The 22011-nt window shown below is 36.2% G+C and overlaps 2 protein-coding genes across 2 annotated transcripts; both read left to right on the top strand.

The window, feature by feature from the left end:
• Window positions 1-665: 665 nt before the first annotated feature.
• On the top strand, window positions 666-16748 carry LOC145601040 (uncharacterized). Its single transcript, XM_081656954.1, has 17 exons — window positions 666-1147; window positions 2064-2182; window positions 2876-2921; window positions 3681-3753; window positions 3840-3897; window positions 4440-4535; window positions 5126-5243; window positions 5310-5576; window positions 6220-6321; window positions 6528-6885; window positions 7005-7118; window positions 8339-8970; window positions 9069-9265; window positions 10012-10234; window positions 11358-11477; window positions 12082-12852; window positions 13295-16748. Exons 1-17 carry the CDS (start codon window positions 1052-1054, stop codon window positions 16358-16360), a joined length of 6456 nt encoding a protein of 2151 aa, XP_081513080.1. The 5' UTR covers window positions 666-1051; the 3' UTR covers window positions 16361-16748.
• A 1062-nt stretch (window positions 16749-17810) lies between these two features.
• LOC145602113 (amino-acid permease BAT1-like) lies at window positions 17811-21076 on the top strand. Its single transcript, XM_081658270.1, has 7 exons — window positions 17811-18066; window positions 18841-19120; window positions 19286-19505; window positions 19591-19772; window positions 19881-20170; window positions 20283-20412; window positions 20492-21076. Exons 1-7 carry the CDS (start codon window positions 17951-17953, stop codon window positions 20837-20839), a joined length of 1566 nt encoding a protein of 521 aa, XP_081514396.1. The 5' UTR covers window positions 17811-17950; the 3' UTR covers window positions 20840-21076.
• The last annotated feature ends 935 nt before the right edge of the window (window positions 21077-22011 follow it).

The raw sequence follows: 22011 nt of genomic DNA on the forward strand, positions 1-22011 counted from the left end.
CTTTTCCCCTCCCCCTCCTAAACTCCTAAAGAGCCAATTTGGGTAAATTTGGACCGTCCTTTGAGTATATTGAAACTAAAATTTGATGTCAGTTATTAATAACTCTGCAATAACAAGTGTGGTAATTCGTGATCATATTAAAGCCCTTTTAGCGAGTAAATCCTACAGTATAATTTAGGGTCATGTAGCCCTTTCTTAAATGAAGCTATTTCTCTTATGTTGTGAGCAAAATCTCTTGACGTTGTCCATGTATTTGTAGAAGGTGATAACTTTACTATTATAAATCTTTTGCGCGATCATGCTACGAGCTCATGAAAAATCTAGTTACTAATAGAGGAAGCCAAAATTTTCCTACAACAATTTCCAACCTTCAATTTCAACCACCTCTATAAAGTAGTCAAATGGGGTTGCAAATTATATGGCTACACTTGGTCACAATACATTTATCCATCAACCATCATATCTAACAATACATTTCCTATAATCTTAGTCTGACATATTAGGTTTGAGACTTAAGAGAAGACACGTCTAATTATACTCTCAATTTACAAAAATAATCAAAAGACAACATACCAACGTTTCCGATTATCAAATTTATTTATTTTATTTTTATTGGTTTAGCCAAGGTGCAATTTTCGTGAAAAATAATAAAATAATAAAACTTATACAAGTATACTTTGTAAAAAACAGCTAAACTACGGTGGTTATCACAAAAGCAAACCCATAAAAACGGTGGTGGTGGCATCATCATCGACGACCATATTTGCGCTTCTCAAACCCAACTAGATCCACCCTCCGCCACCCCTTTCGCCGCCACAATCTTCTGGAACCTTCTCTTTCCCTTATTCTTCTACCCTTTTGATCTGCTTAATTCATCCTAAACTTAATTTCTTCAACACCATTTAATTTTTAATTCCCCAATTTTAAGGGGTTTTCGATTCAGTGATGAATTTATATATATGATGCGAAAATTTGGATGAATTTAAAGTATAGATTATTGGGTGTTAGTAATTGAGAAATATTTTAATGTAAGTTGTTAAATTTAATAACAATGAAGTCGGGCAGTGCTGCAAAATTGATTGTGGATGCGCTACTTCAACGGTTTCTTCCACTTGCTAGGCGTCGAATTGAAACTGCTCAAGCCCAGGTTTTGTTTTTTGCTCAATTTTATGTTATGTGTTTGAATTTTATTTGTTTTTATTGCTTAATTAGTGTGTTATTTAATGGGGTTCTTGTAATTATGAATATGTTGATGGGTTATGATAAATTGTTGTATTTATTGATTAGTTAGTTCATTTAGTTGAATTTAGGGGAATGAGTTTATTTTGGGTGGATTTGAATTAAGTTGTTACTTGCTTTGTTGTGATTTTGGTGATGATGGTACCGATGTTTACTGTTGAGTGGTGAGGTTGAGTGTAGTGTAGCTTAGCTGAACTCCGTGTTATCGAGAACTCGAAAAGGCTCGAGAGGAGATCTGTTTTTTTGAATACGAGAATTTTGTATACCCTTATTATGTATGGTACAACTGTTATTCATTAGCAATGAATATACTTGTACCGCTTGAACAATTGTTAGTGGGAAAGAGAGGGGTTTTAGTGTTTTACGACCTCTTATAGGGGTTTTTTTGATGTAAAGATATCCATAATACCATATTTTTCACAATGCATAATGCCACTTATATTGTAGGATAGGGGAATCTTCGAGTGTTTGATTATATTTTATAGTTAGTGACGTTGCTATTGAACATATCTTGGTATTGTTTTCTTGCTTCTAATTAGCTTGCTTTAAGTAATATCTACTCCCTCGATATCTTTTGAAGAAAAATTGACAATAAGTTTGATTATTTCTTGTCAGTAAGGAAAATTGTGTCAATGAAAATACTTTAATGAGAATGATTCTAAAGACATTGTATGAATGATATAGAATTATAATACGAGTATGATACAGTTTTCTTCAAATCATTGGTCTTGGTCAAAAAATTGAATGTGGTCTATGTATTGAAAGGGAGGTGTCAAAAGTGATTTGCTGCTAATTTGTGATGTTTTTGGGTTGAAATTTTGCAGGATGGACAATACCTTAGTCCATCTGATCCAGCCTATGACCAAGTACTGGATTCCCTTGCTATGGTGGCTCGACATACACCAGTGCCTCTCTTGGAAGCTCTTCTTAGGTGGAGAGAGAGGTTAGTTGTTATCATCAGTTATTGACTGCAATTTATTCATCATGGAGTGTTCTATAATCAGATATCTTGTCCTCTATTCAGGGATATGTTGTCTCATTCTTAAACGTTCTTTTGTATCTCGAGTTTAGCAAATTGTTGAGTGGTCTAAGATTTTGTAATGGTTGGAAGGCACTTTTAACTTCTAAGCTCTAGCATTCTTTAGGCTTGACCTTGTCAGGCCTGTCATCTTGGCTTTAAACTTGATTTTGGTTGGATATCTCTTTTCTAGTTTTGTTTTTGTTGTTGATTCATTGTTGAGATGGCGAATTGCATTGCAAATTGCATATTTGAAAGCTGGTTTTTGAGCTGTTGTTTAATCATTACTTCAAAGCAGTTTGCTTCAACATGGGCTGCTTCTTAGGTAAATGTCATGCATGCAGGCACAACCAATTACTTCTGTGGTTTCGACTATGTGTGTAATATTTTACTCTGCTTGCATTTTTGTAAACAACATTTTAGATGTGGTCTGAGAAAAATTCTGTGTTTTAATTTTATCTTATACGAAGTATATTTTTTGGGCAAATGAATTTGTTATAAAAGATAACTTCTGTGGGTGTTGTAGCACCAGTTTTGACTAGTTCTTATAAAAATTATTGCTCCCTGCTGGATCTTTAGCTGTTATTTATGCAATATGCTTCCTACACATTTTTGCAGTGAATCCCCAAAAGGTGCAAATGATGCTTCTACATTTCAGAGAAAGGTTTGCTTCTTCCATTAAAAGAAAAGTTTGGCAAAAGTAGTTGTAATTTTCTATTTTATCAAGTTGTTGGAATATGGAGCTAATCTAATTAGCAACTTGAATTCTACAGTGTCTCATAGGTTCTGTGATGCATAATACTAAGTATTGATTTGATGTTGAATCATAAAAGGAAGGACATAGTGATTGTTGAGTATATTTTATAAATACATCTAGTCTGAATAGTGTTACTTTTAAGGTTACTTTGGAAAGTGAATTTGTGAAGGGTTTAAATCATTGCTCTAGGATTTTGGAGTCTGACTAGGTAAATCATGTCAAAAAGAAGCACATAGTGATGAAATGAATTTGTTCATGTATATGTAGGGCTGAAGGCCTTATTCTTTTCTCCGAACGAAAAAATTATCTAAGAAAATTTAAATTTCAGAGAAGGGCTACTGAGTAAGCATAAGTTTATATTAAGGCCAATAAGAATATATTACAGGGTTTCAGGTTTACAGAACTTAGCCTTACTACCACGGGAAGATCTTAACAGTCATAGTGGTAGTTGAATTGACAGCCTGGTAGGTGACTTGTTGTAGGTGTTTTCTCCCTTTTTCCATTGGGATCCAGGATGTACTAAAATAGTAAAATTTATAAGACACCTTGATGCTGAATAAAACGGTTAATTAATATCAAACAACGTTCCTTGTTTACAATTATTACATACTCTCAACTCCTTTAATCCTTTGGTTAACTGTTGCTTACGAACTACAATCATTTCAGCTTGCAGTGGAGTGCATATTTTGCTCAGCATGTATTCGTTTTGTGGAGTGTTGTCTGCCAGAAGGACTTACAGGTTACTTTGCAATTTTTTTCTTCATTTCAAATTGGGGCTCTTTTAAAATTGCTTAGGTATATAATTGGAGCTTGCATTCTGTGCAGAGAAACTTTGGTCTGGGCTTGAGAACTTTGTGTTTGACTGGCTAATCAATGCCGACAGGTACGTTCTTTGTGGATACTGCACTAAGCCATGCTTATGAGGAGACATATTGTTCATCATCATTTCCCGTATTCTTGAAAGTATTTATTTGCTAGGGAAATGTTCTTTTCAACTGAAGCTTGGCCTTATCATTGATTCTTAGTTGTGTTGCAACTATTAATGCTTGTAGTGTTTATTTGGGAGGAAAGTAAATATAGTCGAGATGGCTTCTTCCTTTTTCAAGTTTAGTCTAAGAAGTATCTTTGTTGTGTTTTAATTTTTATTTATCATGCTGTTGCATGTAGCTATAACATGCTTGGTATCATTTTGAGTTTTGTGATTTTGTTTCACAGTGTTGAAAAAGTGATGGAGATGCTTTGCTTTCTTGTTGGATAGCTAGATTTTGAAGTCTTGTACTTTATTGTCAGACATAAATGTAACCCGAAATGGGTTATTCCATCTAATAACCTAGTCAATTATATACATGAAAGGGAGGGATCATTTATTATATATCTGTTGTAATATTGCATAGCAGGACCCTTCATCAATTTCATTTTTTGCAGGGTTGTTAGCCAGGTTGAATATCCATCCCTTGTCGACTTGAGGGGTCTACTCTTGGATCATGTTGCCCAACTATTAGGAGCTTTATCTCGTATAAGGTAAAAGGATTTCTCACTTGATTTTTTTTTTTTTTTTTTTTTTTTTTTTTTTTTTTTTTTCTGTATATTTATTACTACTGTACTGGTTATGATCTGTTTAGAGATTGATAATTGGATTTTCACCATGATTTGTCTGCACAATTGTTTTTTGTTTCGGCGGTTCAAGTCCGCTTATGAACTGCTTATCTCCAACTCGTGAACTTAGTCGCTTTTGTAAATCCAAGATTAAAGTTGAACATATTATGTTGAGTATGATGGAACACATTACTGCTGTCTTGAAGTTGAAATGTCTTGCTGATACTTTATTGAGATACATTTGATGTTTTTTATGCTAACTAATTTTGATGATATTATTTCATTTTTTTTTAAGTAGGGTGTCAATATGAGATTAATGAATAGTGTTTAGAAAGATCCTAGTTGATTTTGTAAGCAATTTTAATTCTTGTTTTATGTCTCTTTGGGCTGTAGAAATAGCTATCTCTAAGTTACGATGGTTGTTTTAGTAAGTATCTAGCAGTGGTAGCAGGCAATCGAATGAGTACTTGATATATTGAACCTTTTCAATATATATCCCTTGTTTGCTGATGTAGGTTTAGTTCTGTAACGGAGCGTTTTTTTATGGAGCTGAATACTCGCCGAATTGACACTAGTGTTGCCCGGAGCGAGACGTTAAATATCATTAGTGGCATGCGTTACTTGAAACTTGGGGTATGTATGTTGAATTATACTTGACACAATTGCGAGGTCATCACTATAACCAGTTGCAATACTCAGGTTAAGACAGAGGGTGGACTGAATGCATCGGCCTCATTTGTAGCAAAAGCAAACCCTTTGAATCGTGCTCCACACAAACGGAAAAGTGAACTCCACCATGCACTATGTAACATGCTCACAAATATCTTGGCCCCACTAGCAGATGGTGGAAGAAATCACTGGCCTCCGTTAGGCGTGGAACCAGCACTGAATCTTTGGTATGAAGCAGTTGGGCGAATAAGAGGGCAGCTTATCCATTGGATGGACAAACAGAGCAAACATATTGCTGTATGTAATGCCTTAATGCTCTTTGTTTTAGAATTAGTGCTGCAATGATGAGAATGTTTTGGGCATAAATGCTCCCCACCTGTTTCCTGCTTAAGTAAATTTTATTTTAATGGGCATTTAGTATAGTATAAAGATACATTTTCTTCACGTATGTTTGGCATTGATGGTTTGGATGTATAATTTCTTTTTGCTCTAATTGGCGAAAAACCTGCTACACACTTTAATTAGGGAAGTAAGAAGATTCTGTTTTCCTCTGAACATATTCGTCATTTGATTCGTTTGTCCACCTAGTTTTCTATTAAAGAACTTTATCTGTCGCAGCTTTTTTGTTCACATTTTATTCATCATTACTTGTTCCAGTGTTTTTACACAGCTATGTTTTTCCAACAAGTCAAATGTCAGCTTCTCAGCTAGTATGTTTTCCAATTGATCTTGGTGTTTATGTTTTCTGTTAGCTCAGAGAAAGTAACCCATTATTATGCATCTAGCTGGATTTTTCGTATTTCTCATGACCTTCCTCTGATAACTCCTGCACATTTTCTAGTAAACTTTATTGATGGAACCTTTCTTTCATATTGATGACATATAATAATAGGACTTATTTAGTTTTCATGCTCTTCTGAAATGACGAATTGTGGTACAGGTGGGCTACCCTCTTGTGACTCTTTTTCTTTGTCTCGGAGAGCCTCAGACTTTCGAAACTAATTTTGGTCCGCACATGGAGCAGCTTTACAAGCTTCTGCGCGTAAGTTTATTGTAATTATTGATATGGAAAATAATGCTTGTGGTTACTATCTGTCATCTCTATAGTATATCTCTGTTGGTCTGTTCCTCTGTTGGATCACTTGGATGTGAATGATTTATTGATTTATGTCAGTTATTGAACTGAATTACTATCTCTGTTATCTTCCACTTGTTGGTCCTACTTCTCACAGCTTTACTTCTCTGCAGGACAAGAACCATCGCTTCATGGCCTTGGACTGTCTCCACCGTGTTGTGAGATTTTATTTAAGTGTTTATGCACCCGGACAGCCACCAAATCGTGTTTGGGACTATCTGGATAGTGTCACCTCGCAATTGCTAACAATACTTAGGAAAGGAATGCTTACACAAGATGTCCAACATGACAAACTTGTTGACTTTTGTGTGACTATAGCAGAAAGTAATCTTGATTTTGCTATGAACCATATGATTTTGGAGTTGCTAAGGCAAGACAGTTCAAGTGAAGCAAAAGTTATTGGTCTCCGTGCTTTGCACAGAATAGTTGTGTCTCCTTCAAGTGAATATGTTGGTTTGGAAATTTTCCAAGGTGATTATTGATGGAGAAAAATACTGTTAACATGCATTTTGCATTTTTATTCTGTTATGCTGGTCAATTACCTGATATATGATGATTTTATTTTCTTAATTCTTATAATTAAATGGCAGGTCATGACATTGGCCACTACATTCCAAAGGTAAAGGCTGCGATTGAGTTTATCATAAGGTCTTGCCATAGAACCTACAGTCAGGCACTTCTTACTTCTTCAAGGACAGCCATTGGTAAGCCTTGTTTCTACTGAGATGCTAGTCTGTTTATTGCTAATGATTCTACTAGCCTATGTTTAATGCACTTCTTGATATAGTATAACTGTATAAGTATTTGCATTGTATTCACCTAGTGCATTTAATGTCATTGAAGATAATGTACCAAAGGGATGCCTTTACTATATAACTTAGAGCATTATCCAACATGAGAATAAGTGATGTATGAGGGCTAAACTAATATGTAGGATATGTTCAGCTCACCTGATCTTTACCTGGTCTGATTTGATTTTCTTATTTGACTAAGCTATTACCTTATTTGTGCCCTAATATTAAGAAAAAAACATTATTTTTTCTGTCCTAGATTAGTTTTGACGCCTATCATGATAAGTAGTTGTTTGGTTATCAATTGTTAAAAGTAGATTTGAAGTTGATTGATCTGTGATGTCTTGATGCCAACAGCTTTTTTGATAAATTTAATTGGTTTTTTGTGGTTTTAGAGTGTTACGTTGAATAAGTAATTGAATTTTATCTTTGAAGTAAATCATGATGAAATTACAAGCTAGATCAGTAACGTAAAGAGACATTGTACATTCTGATCTCATTAATATCTTTACTGGATTATTATCAACAAATAGTGAAATACTTCCTCCGTTGATTTTAGTTGACACGTTTTGACGTTTGATACTATGCACAAATTGTACTTTGACTAGCTTTTGTGTTTAATTGCTACAATAAAACATAGTCATGTGGGATCTTGTTTGAATTGTCACCATGTGAATTTATTAATATCTTTTTATAGTTTTTACGTTTTAATTAGAGGTTTCTTCACTTATTGTGTACACTTAAAATGGACCTTTTAAACTGGTAATTATGTTCTTTGTACTTATTCCTCTTAAAATTTAGTGGTTGTGTGTGTTTTGTAACTTCGTGTTTCCTGTGTGCACAGCTGAATTTTTTCTCCCTTTCACTAAAACTGTAGTGGGTGTCAGTCTTTAGTTCTTTTTGAGGTTTCTTCGGTAAGCCTGTTAAGTTGATCCATCTAGATTAGACTTCTAGCTCTATAAGCTTTACACTGTCTCAAGTGATGAACTCAACCTGTCAAGACCTGTGTCTGTCAATACATCTAGGAATTTAGTTGTTTAGGTGCGACCCTCCATCTGCAGAGTTGCCTAATATGTGCCTTCAATGTTGGTCTTTTCCTGGTTATCTTATACTACCTCTGTTTACCTCTACAGATTCTGTGACCAAGGAGAAATCCCAAGGCTATCTTTTCCGATCAGTTCTAAAATGTATTCCTGACCTGATAGAAGAGGTTGGTCGAAATGATAAGATCACAGAAATAATTCCTCAGCATGGCATAAGTATTGATCCAGGTGTACGTGAAGAAGCTGTGCAAGTGCTGAATCGAATCGTGAAATCCCTGCCTCATCGCCGATTTGCTGTCATGAGAGGGATGGCAAACTTTATTTTACGTCTTCCTGACGAGTTTCCACTTCTTATTCAAACATCATTGGGACGGTTGTTAGAACTAATGCGCTTTTGGAGATTACGTCTACATGAGGAAAGGCTGGAATTTGATGCACAAGATACAAAGCATATGGCCCAAGAAATTGGCGCCTTCAGAAGGCCTTCTGTTCATCGTTCTGGAGAAGCTGTTGATTTTCGTGCTTCTGAGATTGATGCTGTTGGCCTTATTTTTCTTTGTTCTGTTGATAGTCAGATCAGGCATACTGCGCTTGAGCTGTTACGCTGTGTCCGGGCCTTGTGGAATGACATAAGTGATCTTGCATTTCATGAAAAAGCAGATCACAGTTTGAGGAATGAAGCTGAACCTATATTCATAATTGATGTCCTTGAGGAAAACGGAGTGGGTTTTTTTTTTTTTTTTTTTGTCTGATTTCATTTCTCTTCCACACCATGAGATTCAGTCTTGCTCAATTTATAAGTTTATCTACTTTATGACAGGATGACATTGTCCAGAGCTGTTACTGGGATTGTGGGCGCCCATTTGATATGAGGCGTGAATGTGATGCAATTCCACTAGATGTTACCATCCAGTCTATTCTTTTTGAAAGTCCCGATAAGAATAGATGGGCTAGATGCCTTAGTGAGCTTGTGAAATACGCTTCTGAGCTTTGCCCAAGATCTGTTCAGGAAGCTAAGTAAGCAACTTTTTGAGTGGCTGATGGGGATTACTGACTTTTTTTTAATTTGTATATAATATAATGTTTAGAGGTTACAAATCTGAATATCATTTCTGTTGCTAAATAATAGGCCACATTTGACCTTTTGTGGTCAAAGATTTTGAACCTTTTGAAATTGGAGCTATAAAAACAAAAGCTTTAGAAAGTGTAGGCCAAAGAAAATGTTAGTTGTAAATTATCTTAGAGGTCATTCTATAATCTATTCCAGAGTTTAAAGCTACTGTATAATCTATTCTAATGTTCATGTAGAACTCTCCATGTTATAATAACCCCTTAGAAAAATATCATGTTTTATACATTTTGTTTTAGAACATCTTTCTTGATTGAAAAGTTATTTTATTTAATTTTTTTGTTTTTGTTATTTTTTATTTATTTAAATTTTATTTAATTTTTTTTTTAACTGGGAAAATTTGCTGGGAAAGTTTTATTTTTCTTGATTGAAAAATTTACTGGGAAAGTTTTTGATAAGTAGCTACCACATAGGATTCCTGGAACTACTGGTTTCTCGTTATATCTAGTGGTATACTTTCTCAATGAGATTACTTATAGCTACTTGCTTGTATTACTGTTCCTATCATAGTTACTATTAAAAAAACCTATCTGCTCAATGAATTCTCTTTTCAATATGCTTAGGTTTTACTGTCTTAGTGGATATTTTAATCTCAGATCAAATACTGATAGGGAAATGCAATATGTTATCCCAGGTCTGAGGTTATTCGACGTCTTGCATATATTACACCTATTGAGTTAGGTGGCAGGGCTAATCAATCACAAGATGCAGATAACAAGTTGGATCAATGGCTCATGTATGCAATGTTTGCTTGTTCATGTCCTCCTGACGCCAGGGAGGCTGCAAGTTTTGGAGCAACAAAAGAGCTTTTCAGACTTATTTTTCCATCACTAAAATCTGGATCTGAAGCTCAAGTAGTAAGTGCATGTAATTTGAAGCTTCTTTTGAATTTAGACACACACAAACAAAGATCTATTTTGCGCTCATGACCTGTTTGATGATAGGCATTTACATCATAGAGCTTGAAGTATGAATTCAACTGTGCCTTTAACAATTTATTCTTGTCTCTTGATGTGCTATCTGAATTATTTTGTCCATGTGAAAAAGCATGTCTGATGGTTCATGTGAGTGTACGGTCAGACAAGCTGGATGTCTCTTTCTTTCTTTTTTTTTTTTTTTTTTTTTTTGGGTCTGGAAGAAGTAATCATATGGCCTGTTGGGAGTTGACTTAGTAGGTGGGAGAAATTAGGTGTTCACTCTTGGGTTAGGTGCTCAATTTTGGCAAGTTATATCCAACAGCTTTCGGATTTGTTTGTGTTGATTTACCTGGTGGGATAGGGATTGTCTTTTTGAGTCCAACCCATGTCCTTAACAAGCCTTGTTAGGTATCGCATTGGATTACTAAAAGTGTTGGCGGCTCTATTGTTATGCAGTATATTGTTAATGTTCTCTGCATATACCAAGGTGATTAGCTGTTGTTTAGGCATCTATGCACCATAGTTGCATTAAAGTCCACCTATTCCGTCAACAATCATAGTAGGCTGGCGAGGTCAGGTTGGGTCACAAATTCATGTTTGAATCAGCTCTTAACGGGTTATCAGCTCTAAATGGGTTTTCATTATTCCCAACCCAAACCTAATCTGTTTTATGTTTTTGGGTTCAATTCCTAAACCCTAACCTCATCTTTTTTGAAGGTTCGGGTTACACAAGTCATTTTCAAGTTCAAATCTTGACCGTAACCTAATACATTTAATTTCAGGTTGGGTTTGTGGCGATCCATTTAATTAATTTGGATAATAAGTTAACTTATGTCATAATATAAAGTTGTATGTTTTCTTATAAAAAAGACATCAATAACATTTCCTGAAAAATTATAGCGATTTCGTAGCATATAGAGATGACAAAATAGCTTGCTGCTATTGTTTCTAGTGAGTTAACTTTGAGAGTACTATCTACACTTGCTGTTTTTTTCTTTTAGTATATAATTTATGAATTTGCTGTTGACCGAAGTGTTGATTCGATTTCCGTCCCTTGTTATAGAATGCAGCTACAATGGCTCTTGGTCATTCTCATCTGGAAGTATGTGAAACTATGTTTGGGGAGCTTGCATCTTTCATTGACGAGGTTTCTCTTGAGACAGAAGGAAAGCCCAAATGGAAGGTATGGTTTCTGATTAACGGAAACTTGAATTTAGCTATAGTTTAAACTGGACTGTTTTAGTTTGAATGTAAATTGATGGTTTTGCATGTAATGTGCATTGTTTCAATTTTGGGAGAGAAATATAGATAATCTCTATGTCAGGTTACCTGTATCCAGGCTGTCTTGAATCGAAAGTATTGAATGGATTCCAAGAAACCTATGTGGAATAGAGTGGCTGTTTTCTTAACTAGGCGTGATAGTTAGTGTGATTGGCATGCATTATTTTGCTTTAGTTGCTCTGAAGAGCTCCCTTGGTCCTCTTAATGCCATATTGTTTCTTGAACAAATTTACTTTCAAGCCTCAAAGTTAGGCAGAATATCAATCTTGCTCCACATGATTGCTAATTTCATTTTGGTGCCTTGACACATTTTTTTTTTTTCCAGTTTAGCGTCCTGCAGTTTACTCCATTTAAATGTTTATGTTAGATCTGAAACTCTGTTTATTGTGATTTAATTGAGTGGTTCGCTCTTGGATTATGAACTTTTGAAACATCTCGTTGTTTAAATATCTTTGAATTTATTTATAAGTAATGAGAAATATGACAAATTAGTCACTGGTATGCAGAGTCAAAAGTCTCGGCGTGAAGAGTTACGCACTCACATCGCAAATATTTATCGAACTGTGGCAGAGAAAATTTGGCCTGGTATGCTCAGTCGGAAACCAGTTTTCCGCCTTCACTACATAAAGTTCATTGAAGAGACACATCGACATATTTTGACTGCATCTTTAGAGAGTTTCCAAGATGTACAACCCCTTCGCTTTGCTCTTGCAACTGTCCTAAGATATCTTGCTCCTGAATTTGTTGAATCAAAATCTGAAAAGTTTGATCTTAGAACTAGGAAACGATTGTTTGAGCTACTTCTTTCTTGGAGTGATGATGTGGGCTGTGCTTGGAATCAAGATGGAATCAGTGATTACCGCCGTGAACTAGAAAGGTATAAAGCTTCTCAACATAGTCGCTCAAAGGATTCTGTGGACAAACTTTCATTTGATAAGGAGTTGAATGAACAAGTTGAGGCTATACAATGGGCATCCATGAATGCTGTGGCCTCACTCTTGTATGGACCTTGCTTTGATGACAATGCCAGGAAAATGAGTGGCAGAGTAATATCCTGGATAAATAGTTTATTTATTGAGCCTGCACCTAGGGCTCCTTTTGGTTACTCTCCTGCAGACCCGAGGACTCCATCTTATTCTAAGTACACTGGTGATGGTGGGCGAGGTACAGGGCGTGATAGACACAAAGGTGGCCACCTTCGTGTTTCTTTGGCAAAATTGGCATTGAAGAATCTGCTTCTGACAAATCTGGATCTCTTTCCTGCCTGCATTGATCAGGTCTTTTTTTCCCCCCTAATCTCATAACTAGTAGACTGGCTCCACATATGATCACATTCTTTTTATTCGTTATTGTGTATGTGATTTTTGTTGGGGAGACTTGTAGCCTAGTTGCAGTTAATAATTCAGTAATCATACTTATATTCCACCTTGACATGATTTGGATCGTGACATCAAGAGAGAACCATTTTATAATTAAGAGACTTATTGTTGAAATTAAATTCATTTCATCTTTTCTAGAGCTCTCTGCAAAGCAGGTTCTCTAATGCTTTTTGACATTCAGCATTATTGCTATTTTAATTTATTTATTTTATTATGTAATGGGCTGAGTAAGTGATTCATGTACAAAATTTACTCATTTATGAATTAAATTGTACGTAGTAGGTTTTTCTATGAACTAATGTAGACCTGATTTATTTTGTTTTATGTTATTTTATTCCAGTGCTATTATTCTGATGCTGCCATAGCAGATGGTTACTTCAGTGTTCTAGCTGAAGTCTACATGCGCCAAGAGATACCCAAATGTGAAATTCAGAGACTGCTGAGCTTAATCTTATACAAAGTTGTTGATCCATCTAGACAAATTCGAGATGATGCCCTGCAGATGCTTGAAACGCTTTCTGTCCGTACATGGGCAGAAGATGGAATGGAGGGCACAGGAAGTTATAGAGCTGCTGTTGTTGGCAATCTCCCTGATTCTTACCAACAATTCCAGTATAAACTTTCCTGCAAACTTGCCAAGGATCATCCTGAGCTGAGTCAGCTACTTTGCGAGGAAATTATGCAAAGGCAACTTGATGCTGTTGACATAATTGCTCAACATCAAGTCTTAACCTGCATGGCACCCTGGATTGAAAATCTTAATTTCTGGAAACTGAAGGATGGCTGGACTGAACGCTTGTTAAAAAGTCTGTACTATGTTACTTGGCGGCATGGTGATCAGTTTCCTGATGAAATTGAGAAGCTTTGGAGTACAATTGCTAGCAAATCTAGGAACATTAGTCCAGTTCTTGACTTCTTAATCACCAAAGGTATAGAAGATTGTGATTCCAATGCTTCTGCTGAAATAAGTGGTGCTTTTGCTACATATTTCTCAGTTGCAAAAAGGGTGAGCTTATACCTGGCAAGAATTTGTCCACAGCGAACAATAGATCATCTTGTTTATCAGTTGGCACAGCGGATGCTTGAGGATAGTGTTGAGCCTCTTAGGCCTAGCACCAGCAAGGCTGATGTCAATGGGAATGTTATATTGGAGTTTTCTCAGGGCCCTGCAGCTCCACAGATTGCATCTATTGTTGACAGCCAACCACATATGTCACCTTTGCTTGTTCGAGGCTCTCTTGATGTCCCACTGAGGAGCACTAGTGGGAGCCTGAGCTGGCGCACTGCTGGTGTGGCTGGGCGCAGTGCTTCAGGTCCCCTGAGTCCTATGCCCCCAGAGATGAATGTTGTGCCTGTAACTCCTGCTGGCCGTTCAGGTCAGCTTCTTCCATCTTTAGTAAACATGTCAGGGCCTTTAATGGGGGTCCGAAGCTCTACTGGAAGCATACGAAGTCGTCATGTGTCTAGGGACAGTGGAGATTACTTCATTGACACCCCAAACTCTGGTGACGATGGCTTGCATTCCAGTGTCTCTGGAATGCATGGTGTCAATGCAAAAGAGCTTCAGTCAGCTTTGCAGGGTCACCAACAGCATTCACTTACTCAAGCAGACATTGCTTTGATTCTACTTGCTGAAATCGCATATGAAAATGATGAAGATTTTAGGGAGCACTTGCCTTTGTTGTTTCATGTTACTTTTGTTTCAATGGACAGTTCAGAAGATATTGTTCTTGAGCACTGCCAACACCTTCTAGTTAATTTGTTGTACTCACTGGCTGGAAGGCATTTAGAGCTGTATGAAGTTGAAAATAGTGATGGAGAGAACAAACAGCAGGTTGTCAGCTTAATTAAGTATGTGCAGTCTAAGCGTGGAAGTATGATGTGGGAAAATGAGGACCCTAGTGTTGTAAGGCCTGATGTCCCTAGTTCAGCACTTTTGTCTGCCCTAGTTCAAAGCATGGTTGATGCAATTTTTTTCCAAGGAGACCTTCGGGAGACTTGGGGAACAGAAGCGTTAAAATGGGCCATGGAGTGTACTTCAAGGCACCTTGCATGCCGGTCCCACCAGATATACCGAGCACTGAGGCCAAAGGTAACTAGTGATGCTTGTGTTTCACTTCTTCGTTGCTTGCACAGATGTTTAACTAATCCTCAGCCTGAAGTTCTGGGCTTTATTATGGAGATTCTGTTAACACTGCAAGTGATGGTAGAGAACATGGAACCTGAAAAGGTCATACTTTTTCCCCAGCTTTTTTGGGGCTGTGTTGCGATGATGCACACAGACTTTGTGCATGTTTATTGCCAGGTGCTCGAGCTTTTCTTGCGTGTGATAGATCGTTTGTCCTTTTGGGAAAGAACAACGGAAAATGTGCTCCTATCTAGCATGCCTCGTGATGAGCTGGATACCAGTGTATCTGAGGTGGGGGATTTCCAGCACATGGAATCAAGGACAGGTGTTGATCTCGGTGGGAAGGTTCCTGCTTTTGAAGGTGTGCAGCCTCTTGTTTTGAAAGGGCTCATGTCAACTGTTAGCCATGGCGTTTCTATTGAGGTCCTCTCACGCATCACATTCCCGTCATGTGATTCTATTTTTGGGGATCCAGGAACGAGGCTTCTCATGCATATTACTGGCTTGCTACCCTGGCTGTGTTTACAGCTCAGCAAGGATCCCATCGGGCTCGCCTCACCTCTCCATCAGCAGTATCAGAAAGCTTGCTCTGTTGCTGCCAACATCGCTCACTGGTGTCGGGTAAAATCCCTCGAGGGGTTGGCCACAGTATTTTTGGCATACTCGCAAGGTGAGTTCAAGACTATAAATAATTTACTTGCCTGCATAGCTCCATTATTGTGCAACGAGTGGTTCCCAAAACACTCCGCATTAGCTTTTGGTCATCTGCTAAGATTACTAGAGAGAGGCCCTGTTGAATATCAACGGGTGATTCTGCTTTTGCTAAAAGAACTACTTCAGCATACTCCAGTTGATGCTGCCCAAAATCCGCATATGTATGCAATTGTGTCCCAGTTGGTGGAAAGCTCTTTGGGGTGTGACGCACTCAGTGTATTGGAAGCCCTTTTGCAAAGTTGCAGCTCTTTAAGTGGTTCCCATTTGCATGAGCCTGGGGGTTATGAGAATGGCCAAGTCGGGGCTGAAGAAAAGCAGCTTGCCCCTCAAACCTCATTTAAGGCTCGTAGTGGACCGCTACCATATCTGCTGGGTTCAGGATATGGAACAGCTTTAATGTCTCATGGGCAAGGGGGAGTAGTTGAATCTGGAATGCCCCCTAAGGAAGTTGCCTTGCAGAATACACGGTTGATTATGGGACGGGTTCTAGATAACTGTGCAATTGGAAGGAAGAAGGATCATAAAAGGCTGGTGCCTTTTGTGTCAAATACAGGAAATCCCTGAGCGTCTTATTCACTGTATATAACACCATTTTTGCTGCATCTCGGTGTATGTAGTATGTATGCTGCTTGTACGTCACGTATAATATTTTTGTTAGCATTGCTCTTGAAGATGCAAGGATAGTTAGAGCATAATTTATGTATATAGCAGTAGGCTACTAATCAGCATGTATCTGGATCGGATATGTACAGATTCCCGCTTACTTGCAAGGTTTTGTACTAATTCGTGTTAGAAGTTTAATTGCATTTGACATCCTTTCACAATTTTTAGAACTTGAACACACTAATTTTTGTTTGAGAGAGATAACACAAAGTCTTGTAATCAAAATCTATAACTCAAATACTCCATTAAATCACTCTCAATTATTAAGTTATTTGTTTGTAACCCAAAATTATGCACCTTAAGCGGAATTTTAATTATATAATTATGTATAATACTCATTTTAGGACATCTATATGCACTGTTTCGTTGATGTCTGTTTTAATGATGTATAGTTAAGGGCCTGTTCACTTCAGCTAGCTCCAATAAGTTCAGCTCAGTTTAGTTCCAAATTTCCTATCTCATAATATATTCATTTTAGCTCTATTTAATTCAGTTTAATTTAGCTCCAATTAGTTCATTTCAGTTCACTTCAGTCAATGTGAACAGACCTTTAGATTAGACTAGATTAATACTCATACGATACACATTTATTATGTATATTTATATTTTAATTATGTATAATTATTTTATTATATGTTTTTCACATGTGCAACTTTCCAATTATTGTCCCAGTTGAAAAGGAATCATCACAACTTTTGATTTTCTATTTGTTCTTTTTATATCTTTACAGTATTTATTAATTTATGTCAGTGTTGCTGACTCCACATTGACTGTTTATGAGCCTACCACCATAACACGACGTCTTCTAAAATTATCATCCATTAATAATTTTAAATTAACATGTTTGACACGTGATAATCTCTACAATTAACAGAAAAATATAAAGTGTTAAAGTTTAAATCACAAATTTCCAAAAAAAAGTACATAAAGAAAGAAAAACCCCTTCTTAATTGTTACGAGTATTTCTTTTTTGTTATATTCCGTATATACTTTACTTTATTTTAATTTTTTGTAGAAAAAAAAAAATTATCACAAACTCTTCAAATTGTTAGCGACCAGGCAAAGTTCGGGATGCTAAGTGCACGTAATTCAGCCGTTTAGGATGTTGAAACTAAGTTTTCTTTTCTTATTTAATATATTGTGCTAATCTATGTACGACAATATGTATGGACGGGAAAATATTAAACAAACAATATACTCCATACAGTTCCCTTTCACTCTAGTTGAAATCTTTATGTGATACAACGATCTTAAAAAAAAGTGTCAATAATTTATAAGATATTTCAAAGCTACCTGCTACCGTATCAATCAAATCAAATCGCACGTTCTACTTTTAGCTAACTTCATTAAATATTTAACTATATGCAACAACTTGCAGCTAATTAGCTATACATTATTTAATGACCCCAAAATTATGGTGCATATCATTTATTATTCAAACTCTTTTTTATTGAGAGAAAACTTGAGAGTTTGGTTGTTGAGGTTGAGCAAATGGATTCAATTGATGTTCAAAATCAACCCCTTTTGAGCACTCAAAGATTTGGAATGTCCGATGACAATCTGCTGCAACAGTTGGGTTACAAGCAAGAGCTTAATCGAAGCCTATCGTATGTTTTTTACTAACTAATTTTATTATTCTTATTACAATGTCATCATTGTTTTGGTGTAAAAGTCATTAGCTCGTATAGGGGTGTGTAGACGAGATTCGTGATTTGATCTCAAGTCTTGAGTATCGTATCATTCCCGAGACTTTACCTACTAACCTTACCTGACAATCTGACATTCTTTCTTTTGTTTGATTTTTATTTTGTTGAAATATTTCTTTTACAGTCTTACTATGCCAGCTAGTCAACTAGTTGAATTAATTAATTAAACTATGTTTAAGGCTTAATTTTCTATATGAATACCTGGAAATGATTTATTACTTTTAATCTTAATTAGTTGGTACAGTATTAATTAATGAAATGTGATTATTACTTACATTTTTTTTTTCATATAAACAATTAAACATTCAAGATTTATTTTGATGATCATTTAGGATGTTAATGTTTTGATTTATAAATAAGTTAGTTGGATTTAGTGTCGTTATAATTGGTCTTGTTCAGAGGATATTGTTAAGTGTTTGGAGAAAAACATCTAAGTTTTAATGCTTCTGAGGTAAACTGAATGATATTCTGTTTTACCAATAATGGGAGTTCCAAAGAGATTGAATTAATGATGTAGACGAGATTCAAATTAAGGTCTTGGGTACTAGCCGCGTGTTTTTAATAAGTCCCTTGCTAGCCATTTTGGTGATTCGAATTAGAATGACATATATACATAGAATGAATGTAGTGTTCAAATTCAATCTGACAATGTTATGACTTAATTTGGTAATGCAGGGCAATTGCAAATTTTGCAGTGACATTCTCCATCATATCAGTATTAACAGGTTTAACAACAATGTTTAATATGGGGTTGACATATGGCGGACCTGTAACAATGGTGTATGGTTGGCCTATTGTTGGTATCATGACTATGATGGTGGGTCTGTCCATGGCGGAGATTTGCTCCGCCTTCCCAACATCTGGTGGCCTTTACTTTTGGAGTGCCAAGCTCTGTGGCAATCACTGGGGTCCCTTTGCTTCATGGCTCACTGGCTGGTTCAATATAGTTGGTCAGGTAATGTTATGCTCTATTACATTCCGTGTCTAAACTCGTGTCCATTTTTTATCTGCGTATGCAGGTTCAATATAGTTGGTCAGGTAATGTTATGGTCTGAATTCAATAGTAAGAGCTGAGGGTTTGTTGTTTGCGTATATCTGATTAATTTTTTGTGTTTCGCAGTGGGCTGTTACAACCAGTGTAGACTACTCTCTGGCACAGTTGATACAAGTGATCATTCTACTCAGTACAGGTGGGAAAAATGGTGGTGGTTATGAAGCATCCAAATATGTCGTGATGTGTCTTCATGGCGGCCTACTTCTTATACATGCTTTGTTGAATAGTCTCCCTATTTCAGTGCTATCTTTCTTAGGACAGCTTTCTGCAGCTTGGAATGTTGCAGGTACTTCGAAATTCTTGGGTTCTTTTTACTAGTTGTATGTGAATTTTATTCAATAAAACCTCTGTATCTGAATGTTGTTATGTAGGTGTCTTTGTGCTTATGATACTCGTCCCCCTCGTTGCCAAGGAAAGGGCTAGTGCTGAGTTTGTTTTCACTCACTTCAACACTGATAACGGTGAAGGGATTAAAAGTATAGTTTACATCTTTGTTCTTGGACTTCTAATGAGCCAATACACTATCCTAGGGTATGATGCATCTGCTCACATGGTAAGCATGAACTTAGTCGATCTTCTAACTTTATTAATCACATTGTTAGGCATTAAGACCAATAAATACCAACATTCATTTGTTTTGTTCGTTAAATTTCAATGACAGACAGAGGAAACGAAGGATGCAGCCAAGAATGGACCGAAAGGAATTATTAGTGCCATTGTTATATCAATAATTGTTGGTTGGGGTTACATTGTTGGCATCACGTTTGCTGTCACCGATATTCCATACCTATTGAGTAGCGAAAATGATGCTGGTGGTTATGCTATAGCCGAAGTATTTTACTTGGCATTCAAGAGTAGATATGGGAGTGGAACTGGTGGAATCATATGCTTGTGTGTTGTTGCTGTTGCTGTATTTTTCTGTGGCATGAGTTCAATGACCAGCAACTCTAGGTGATTATTAACATTCTTAATCTTTTTAGTAATCAAAATCTCTTATACTTCGTGTATATATAAATATGTTTGATCTCTGACTTTACCTACATCATTGCTTCTTATTCATTAGGATGGCTTATGCTTTCTCAAGAGACGGCGCCATGCCATTTTCATCTGTTTGGCAAAAAGTGAATTATCAAGAAATTCCTATCTATTCTGTTTGGATGTCTGCCTTCATATCCTTTTCCATGGCATTAACGGTATGCATCAGTTTATTAGATAGATTAGTCTATATTGTCCAACTCCTGCTCTTCCTTACAAAACTGTCGCCTTTTGTAGTCTCTTGGAAGCTTAGTAGCATTTGAAGCCATGGTATCAATAGCAACAATCGGATTGTACATATCATATGCATTGCCCATATTCTTCAGAGTGACTATAGCTCGAAAATCCTTCGTGCCAGGACCCTTCAACTTGGGGCGATATGGGATACTTATTGGATGGATTGCAGTGGTTTGGGTGATCGCAATCTCATTGCTGTTCTCACTGCCTGTTGCCTATCCTATCAACACTGAGACTCTCAATTATACACCCGTTGCTGTTGGTGGTCTTTTGATTCTTATATTATCTTATTGGATTCTTAGTGCTAAAAATTGGTTCAAAGGTCCTCTTAAGAATGTAATTTTTTGAGCCGTGAGATATAAATCATAAACATTGTGGCATGCAGAGGCTTTTTTTTTTTTTTACCTATTTGTGACTGATCAATATATTGAAGGGAATTGATTATTCTTGATTACTGGCAACAATTTGATTGACACCATTTGATAATTGTATAAAGTATGACTATAAACTTATGCAATTTTGCGTCAGTAAAAACAGCAATTTTTGGTACAACATGCCACACCATACGACAGGGGTTGTCCGAGTTTTTTTGTTAGGGATTATCCGAGTTTTTTTTACTAGGGGTTACCTGATTTTTTCAGTAAGGGGTTACTTGAGTTACTCGGTCAGGGGTTACTTGAGGGGTTCGAATATGAGTTACTCGAAGGGTTCACTCGGTTAAGGGTTACTCGAGTTCGGTCAGGCCGCATACAAAAAATTGTAACTCGAGTAACCCCTGACCGAAAAACTCGAGTAGCCCTGTCAACTCGAGTAACCCCTGACCAAAAAACTCGAGTAACCCTTGACCGAGAAACTCAAGTAACCCCGGAAAACTCAAGTAATCCCTGACCAAGAAACTCAAGTAACCTCAAAAACTCAAGTAACCCCTAACCGAGAAACTCAAGTAACCCCTGCTGCACGGTACAACAGGCCGCATAAAAATTTGTGAGTAAAAATTAAAATAATAAAAATTGATACGTAAAATATATATATGTCGAAACTAATTCAATTGATGATTAAAAAAGTTATAAGAAAAAAGAAAATTTGTCAAATTACACCTTTTAAAAACCAAACTAATGTGTGATTTAAGCAATGTCCCAGATTATTATTTTAAACACTTGTAATCTATCTATCTATACACTATACTAAAACACAGGATACACTAGCTTCATAGCTGACACGTGTCCTTTTTTTTTTGAAAAATAATCGGTGTATATTTGTCAAAAATCTTATTCATATATATTATCCATATTATAGAATATTTCTCGTAACTATAATATCTTTTATATATATAGTGAAGTATATGTTCCACATACATATTTTACTAGCTAAATGGCTTAATTTTAAGGAGTCTTATATAATCTTTGTCTGTTTGTCAAATATATACATGTATAAATTTTTTTCAAATAAATATAATATATTTAACAATAAATTGTAAAGTAAAAAATTGTCAAAAAATCTAATGAGGAATATTTTATTCA

The sequence above is a fragment of the Chenopodium album genome, chromosome 21 (assembly GCF_948465745.1).
Source record: "Chenopodium album chromosome 21, dcCheAlbu1.1, whole genome shotgun sequence".
Lineage (NCBI taxonomy): Eukaryota > Viridiplantae > Streptophyta > Magnoliopsida > Caryophyllales > Amaranthaceae > Chenopodium > Chenopodium album.